At 40.4% G+C, this 8,131-nt stretch overlaps 1 protein-coding gene across 1 annotated transcript in view; it reads right to left on the minus strand.

Annotated features, from left to right (window-relative positions):
• Window positions 1–8,131, minus strand: part of CCDC178 (coiled-coil domain containing 178) — a gene marked incomplete at its 3' end in the record, with an annotated part of 74,993 nt that overhangs the window by 65,983 nt on the left and 879 nt on the right. The window contains exons 2-3 of the mRNA XM_014549278.1: window positions 6,273–6,362; window positions 1,321–1,460 (exon numbers count right to left, since the gene is read on the minus strand). Of these exons, the coding sequence (XP_014404764.1) occupies window positions 1,321–1,460; window positions 6,273–6,362 (230 nt within the window). The remainder of the gene's footprint in view (window positions 1–1,320; window positions 1,461–6,272; window positions 6,363–8,131) is intronic.

The following is an 8,131-nucleotide window of genomic DNA, read 5'->3' on the forward strand; positions in this document are numbered from 1 at the left end:
AGGCCTGCAGGGGAGGGCAGTTGGGGGTGACCAGGCCTGCAGGAGAGGGCAGTTGGGGGTGACCAGGCCTGTAGGGGAGGGCAGTTGGGGGTGACCAGGCCTGCAGGGGAGGGCAGTTGCGGGGGGACCAGGCCTGCAGGGGAGAGAAGTTGGGGGCAACCAAGCCTGCAGGGAACCAGGCCTGCAGGGGAGGACAGTTAGGGGCGACCAGGCCAGCAGGGGAGGGCAGTTAGGGGCAATTGGGCCAGCAGGGGAGCAGTTAGGCGTCAATCAGGCTGGCAGGGGAGTGGTTAGGGGGTGATCAGGCTGGCAGGCAGAAGCGGTTAGGGGCAATCAGGCAGGCAGGCAGGTGAGAGGTTGGGAGCCAGCAGCCCTGGATTGTGAGAGGGATGTACAACTGTCCACCAGGATCGGGCCTAAATGGGCAGTTGGAGATCACTCGGGCGGTCCCAGATTGGAGAGGGTGCAGGCTGGGCTGAGGGACACCCCCTACCCCGTGCACGAATTTCGTGCACCAGGCCTCTAGTGTAGTTATAAAGCCTGCGATTTTAACAAATGCACTATAATGCTTTTCTTGAAGGCAACCAAACCCTAGACCGAGCATCACAGGTGGCCCACCAGAACCTTCTCAGAGCGATCCTGTAACAGTGGTGAAGGAAGAGAGGAAGCACAGGTCTCTGCTCTCTGGCAAACTTACCCTCCCAGGTGAACACACTACTTATGCATTAATTGCTTAGAAATATAATCTTTAGAAGAGTGTGAGAATGTTTTTATCATTTCTAAATCATCCTTTGAAAATAATTGAATGTTCAGTAGTTTCAAGACTGAACTCCCTTCAGAATAATAAAGGCAAACTAACAGGTTAAAAAGACAAAGAAGGAATAATTATATTCTTTTTAACAGACCTATTAGGTATTTCTTTAGAACAAAATAACTCATTAAAAAGGGCACACTGTCCTTTCATACACCAATGTCCTCGTCTAATCATCTAATCAGTTTAGTGTCCCCCCAAAAAAGAATGTAAATACTATTTAATTTACTAGTCAAGTTGGCTTATGGAAATTACTACTTAGCATGATTGCCTTCGGATAAAGAAGAATCAGGTAGGGGGAGGAATCTATTTAATGAGGTTGTTTCACCCTTCTGAAGTGAGACTATCAAAATCACGTCCAGATTAGAAAATTAGACCACTAAGCAAAGGTTCTAGAAACTATTTCAACTTTCGTAAAAAAAAAAAAAACTCCTTGGGTTCTTTAACTAACATACCTTTGTATGCTTTACAGCACTTGTAACAGTGTTATCATTTTAAATGTCACTTACCTGTTTCAGATGTCCCTCTATTTTAGACTCCACATCTTCAATGTGTGAAATCATTTTGTTGACACATGGTGATGGAATATTTACTAAAGAACAGCTGTGACGCCGAGACGGGTAACTAAAGTAAATGCCTTCGTTCACCCCTAAAGATAAAGCAGGCAGTGGAAGTTACTCATCAGTTATACACAGTGTAGTAACCTTGATGTTGAGAACATGCAAAAATATTCAGCTTTATTAAAACTAATACTCAAAGTTTTAACAACTAGGTAGATAAATATGTCACAATTACAGAATGAACCTTCTAAAATTTTGAAATCTAAAAAAAATCATATATGACTTAAAATGTAAGAAATAAAAATGATTCTAAGAAGAGAGAATACATTTTCAAACTTAAGTTTAAGTGTTTCATAGCATTATGAACTAACTATGGCGGGGGAGGGGGGGGCAAAGTAAAGAAAAAAGGCAGAAAACATTAATTCATTTGTTTCTAAATAAATTCTAAATCAATTTTAAAAATGACTTTGAAATACATTTTAAATTCTCCCTTCAAAGTGATTCCACTTCTTCCAATGCAAATAATATCCATCCACTCATATATTGAAGGACTTCTTCCTTAAATCCAGCATTAGTTTTTCTTGCTGCAAAAAATAAAACAAAGTCCCCTTCATCCTCATAATAACCTCATTTTCTATCTTCCATTTCTGAAAACTGGAGTCTCTTACAGAGAGTGATTGATGTCCTCACCAGAGCATTCAAGTTGTGCTCATCATCAAATCCACTCAGTCTGATGTGCCTCAGTGCCTCTAATCCTGGCATGTCCCGCATCATCTGAAGGCTGCAGAAGCACAGCAAAGCTGTCCATGAAACTCCACCAAAGTGCTTACTTGCAGTCCTTTTGTGTCTAAGGACTCTACTGGGCTGGATTATAGCTGTTCATCTTAAAGGATTATAGTTACTGATCTTAAATGCAAGACACAAAATAGGGTCGGTGCCTCAATGAGAAGAGTGTGATGACCTCATTTTAATTGACCTTGAGAAACACAGAGGTAATGCTACTGCCTACTGACTGTGCCTTTTGTTTCAATGCCAACCTTCAGAGTTGTCCATAATTTAGGTGTCTCCATTGCAACTGCAGTCTTTTAAACGCAGTCTCCTAATCTCCTCCTCTAAAAGGACAACTTCTGTGAAAATGGCATATCTGTACCATTTGTAAAATAAAAGTTTTGGCCCTATCCCATAAATCTGAATATATGTGTGCATCTGTGTATATATGAACATATATACATTACCTTGATTTCATAAGCGAGGAAACGAAGGCTGAGAGAAGTTATAAAACATGTCAAATTCCACACAACTGATAGGCAGGAGGGCTGGTACTTGAACTCTATCTCCCTGGCTATGGAATGTCAGCTATACTACAAGGGTTGTTTTCTTATTTTTAAAAATGTGGCAAAGAGGAGCAGTCCTATAAACATATTTCAGGGCATCTCAAATGCTTCACATCTCACTTGTTTTTGAATGTTCCTTTAAGGTACCAGTTTACTTTGGCATACTGAACAGATATACTTGCTATGACTATTTCCCATGTGTTCTATTACATATTTCCTCTTTAGTTCATACACAGAGAAATGTATACTTTCATCTCTGCAATAGTCAAAGGACCAAGTATCTTGATAAGGGCATGTTGCCCTTCCTTCTAGAAATAAGAAGATTTTAATAGACATTTAACAACTAGGCAGTTGTCCTTACACTCAAAACATTTGCTTTGCTTCATTAAATGTGGGGAAAACAAGGATGGTAATGACTCATTTAACATTTTTCTGCAGGTGCCACTTTCAACCCATTGTGTGATTACTAATTGATTTCCATAGCACCCCTATGGCTTGGTGTTAACATCGTACATGTAGTACAGTGTGGAGTGTAAGATACTATGAGTTACATTTTGCATTGAAATTCTGGGAAAGACTTGGCATCATAAGCAGCACGAGACAGAACCAGGATTCTAGAGTTCTTCTTCCTGGTTTTATCCTAACGTATGCATGGCATTGGTTAAACCTCTGCTCGGCTTTGCTTTTCCATTTTTCCCACCTTAAAGAGGCACCTCGATCACTGAACTAGGTGTCCACGTTCATTTTTTTTTTCACTTGACTGATAATTAACTCTGCTTCCTAAGCTAAAATGACTCAATCTCTAACCCGAGATTTCTCATTTAATAAGTGAATGGGTTGGTAGGGTGCCATATAAAATATTTTTCACCTAAAATCCCACGATGCAATGAGAATTAATGGTCTTAGTCAAACGTTAATTGACAGAGCTGCTCCTGGTGAAGGCTGTGCACAGGTGGTCAGGGTGGTCAAAGAACTCGGCTCAAGCAGGACCCTCATCCTCTCTAACCATCTGCCCAACCCCATTGTCCGTGCTCAGCGTCAGTGTATAAGCGGACAGATCCTCCTGTATCTGGGCCAGAGCTGAGGTTTGTGGAGACTCTGCAACAAGAAACTTCCATTTGAGAGAAAATATGGACTGGCTGGTTGCGTTGTAAAAATACTATGTTCATGAACTGTCAACTCTCCTTGCTCAGTGACATGGGTGTGTACATGATTTATTCACCCAGCCATAATAATTACCATGCATCTGGAATTTTAGAATGGTAAAACTCAAACCCTATAAGTGGATATGGGGAATGGGTAGAATGAGACTCACTACAGAGGGCATGAATGAACTTTCTGGAAAAATGGAAGACTCTAGCCCGGCCCGTGTGGCTCAGGGATTGAGCGTCGACCTATAAACCAGGAGGACAGGGTTCCATTCCTGGTGAGGGCACATGCCCGGGTTGGGTTGCAGGCTCGATCCCCAGTGTGGGGTGTGCAGGAGGCAGCCAGTTAATGATTCTCTCTCATCACTGATGTTTCTATCTCTCTTCCTTTCCCTTCCTCTCTGAAATCAATAAAAATATATTTTAAAAAATGGAAGATTCTATATCCTGTTTAAGATAACGGTAAAATAAATCTGTATATTTGTCAAAAGTCACTGACTTGCAGACTTGAAATGAGTGAACTATATTGTACTTAAAACTTACCTCAATAAATTTGTTTTATAACAAAACAAAAATCACTCACCAGATCTTAGTAACATCATCCAATAACCTCCTATCATTCTCCATCTCTTTTAACTCTTTATACTCCAGAACAGAGTAGACACACTTCCCTGAAATGCTCTTCTTCGATCGCTTTTTCTCACTTCATTGCCTATTTCACCTCGTAGGTATGAGTCTTGGTAAGATATAACTTTCTCTCTTAGTTATCTCTTCTAAGTGCTTAACCCACAACTCAGCATCTTTAGACTTATTTTTACCCTGAACTCCATGTCAAAATGTACATATCCTTCCTAGAGCCTGACCCTACACTGAGTGGAGAAAAGGAAAGGTGGGACCTGCGGGATCCTTTGCAGGATGGGAGGATGACGTTAGAATTAGAATGTACCCATGGAGTTGCTATACCACAAATAAGGAAATACAGAAATTCATGACAACAGTAAACTGCATGCCAAAGCCAGAAAGGCTACAGAGGAAAAGAAACACATTGATATCCTCAGACATAGAGCTGGACAAGATAAGGGATTCATGCAGAGAGCTCTGCCGGAGGGGCCTGGTACATCCCAAGCAGAGAGAATGGTACCCAACTCAGAGCAGCTAATCAGGAACGATTTGGCAAGTAAAGCTATGATGAGAGACTAAAGATATACCAAGATGAAACTTTTGATGACAGGTCTACCTCCAATCTACTTGGTATTAAACATTTGGACTTTTTCAAGGCCAACAAGCCAAAGGGAGTCGTGAAGAGACAAACCCATTTGCAAAGCCGGTATTTCTGAAACTAAACTCATTTTCATGCCACTCAACCTCATTTCCTTTCTTGCATCTCTGTTCCCATTATCAAAGTGTGCAATAGTTAAATCATTGTGGAATCCTCTTTTCATTCAAGTTCCTATGTTATTATCAAATCTTGTTCCTTTATAATGTCTCCTTAACTCCCATCTTTCATAGCCATTGATCCTTCATAAATGAAGCCTTATTACCTTAAGCCTGGACTGTAATGAAAAGGTAATCAGTCTCCTCATATCCTCCTGTAACCAAATCATTCTGCAAAGCAGACTAATATTTCCAAGCATAGTTATGTAACGTCTCTCCTTAAACATATCTAGGCCTGGAGACTGAGAAATAAAGTTCACGCTCTTGAGCCTGAAACTCAAATGCTTCTTGACTGTACCTCAATCATTTCTACCTTTATCTTAAGGGATTACTTTTACACTTCTCAATCTTCCTGATGCTGTAGTCAAAGTAATATATTTGTTCCATATTTTGTAGGTAAAGAATCAAAATGGCAACTTATTCCATTTTATCCCGTCAAACTGAAGATGTCCAGAGCAGACATTTACTAATCAAGATTGAAAGTTTTTGATATCAAGTTCTCCACCAGACTGACCGAAGATATAATTATGAACCCCTGTACATCAAATGTGCACATTCATCATTTCTTTCCACATATCAGCAACACTTTCAGAGATGTTTTATGGATTCTCACTGAACAATTTTTAATTCTGGATTTCACACCTTGAAAACATCAGTCCTCATTCTTCTTCTAAAAGACATATCCTCATTAAACTGGAAGTTTCTAGCACCTTCCAGTCATGGCACAAGCAATAAAGAAAATGTTTAATTTAAAAATTCATACATTTGTGAAATTATAAACAATATAAATAAGTTTGCAATTAACAATATGTAATTAATAAAATAAATTATAATATTGTATTCTTAATATTGTATATAATTACTTTGTTAACTATTAATTGATACTTAGGGTTTATTGCTCAATAAAATATAATATTGATATCAAAAACTAATGAGTGACTATAAACATAGTTTACATAGATTACAATTTACATTCAGTCCTCACCTTCAGTATTTGTCATTTTATCTTCATGACAAATCTCAACAGCTTGCTTAGGGGCACCAAATGGAACCAATGCTTGTGATGTGGCATTATCTTTTTGAAAGGAAAGAAAAAGTTCAGAGAGCAGTTAATATATATTTTTAAAATAATTAAATACTATTAAGAAAGTGAAACTACAACTGTCACTATAGGCAAAAACATTTGCACATCATATCTACATATATAAAAGCCTAAGCAACCATTCGACCAGTAGCTATGATGCTCACTGACCACCAGGGGGCAGACACTCAATGCACAGGCATGGAAACATGGAACAGACTGATGAATCTCAGAGAGGAGGGGGGATGAGGGAGGGTGGGAAGAGATTAACCGAAGATCTTATATGCATACTACAGGCCCGGTGCACAAATTCGTGCATGGGTGGGGTCTCTCTGCCTGGCCTGCGGGGACTGGGCCAGAACCGGCTCTCCAACATCCCCACGAGGGATCCCAGATTGTGAGAGGGTGCAGGCCAGGCTGAGGGACCCCACCAGTGCACGAATCCATGCACTGGGCCTCTAGTATTTCATAAAAGCCTAGTTTCTGGAACATATAAAGAATTTTTACAACTGAACAATAAAAAAGACAAATAACTCAATTTTAAAATAGGCAAAAGATGTGAATACACATTTCTCAAAAGATATACAAATGGCTAGTAAGTACATTTAAATATCCCCATCATGGATGGACCTTGAGAATATCATGTTAAGTCAAATAAGTCAGACAGAAAAAGTTAAGAACCCTTTGATTTCATCCACATGTGGGATATAAAACTGAAAGTAACAAATGAACAAACAAGAACTCACAGGCACAGACAACGGTATGGTGGTCGCCAGACAGGAAGGGAGGGATTGTGGAGGGTAAAGGGGGTCAAATATGTGTCGATGGAAGATGATTTGACTTTGGCTTATGGATGCACAATGCAATATAAAGGTCACGTATCATAGAAATGTACACTTGAAACCTATATAATTTGTTAAGCCATGTCAGCCCAACAAATTTAATAAGAAGAAAAATAAAAGATTCTCATCATCATTAGTAATTAGGGAAATGCAAATCAAAAGCACAATGAGATGCCACCTCCCACCCACTAAGATGGCCATAATATTATTTTCAAAAGGCGAATACAGAATTTAACAAGTGTTGCCAAGGATGTGGAAAAGCTGGAATCCTCAGATATTGCTATCTGGAATGTAAACTATTGCAGATGCTTTGAGAAAAATTTGGCAACTACAAAGTTAAACATCAAGTTACGAAACGACCCAGCAATTCCCGTCCTGAGTGTATACCTAGCAGAAATGAAAACAGATGTCCACACAAGAAGCTGTACTCGGATTTTCATAACGTTATGCCTAACAGCCCTAAAATGGAAATGACCCAAACATCCACCTATCGATGAATGTATACACAACACGTAGACTATTTGTGCAAAGGAATAGTATTCATCCACGTAAAGGAACCTTGACAAAATTCTAGTTTAAAAGAAGACAGGCACACAAAGCTAACTGTTTTTGCGAATTCATTTATATGAAATGTCCCACCTGGTGCCCCATCCTGCCTCGCACACCTGCCGCCAGGGCACTTCTGTTACCTCTGAAATGTTGAAATAAATATGGAAAGAAGCGGCATCGGTGTCTATGCTGAGCGATGGCACAGAGAGGGCCTCAGACACCTGCCAGGTGGGCATCCCTGTCTGGGCAGTGACGCGGGTGCGAGCCGAGGGCAAGACTTTGTGGCTGTGGCTGCGGAGGACCAGGTGGGCTGCTGCCCTGCTGCCCCGCTGCCCCGGGCGGTGCTGCCCTCCTGCCCTCCTGCCTGCTGCC

The sequence above is a fragment of the Myotis brandtii genome, unplaced genomic scaffold (genome assembly GCF_000412655.1).
Source record: "Myotis brandtii unplaced genomic scaffold, ASM41265v1 scaffold541, whole genome shotgun sequence".
Classification (NCBI taxonomy): Eukaryota; Metazoa; Chordata; class Mammalia; order Chiroptera; family Vespertilionidae; genus Myotis; species Myotis brandtii.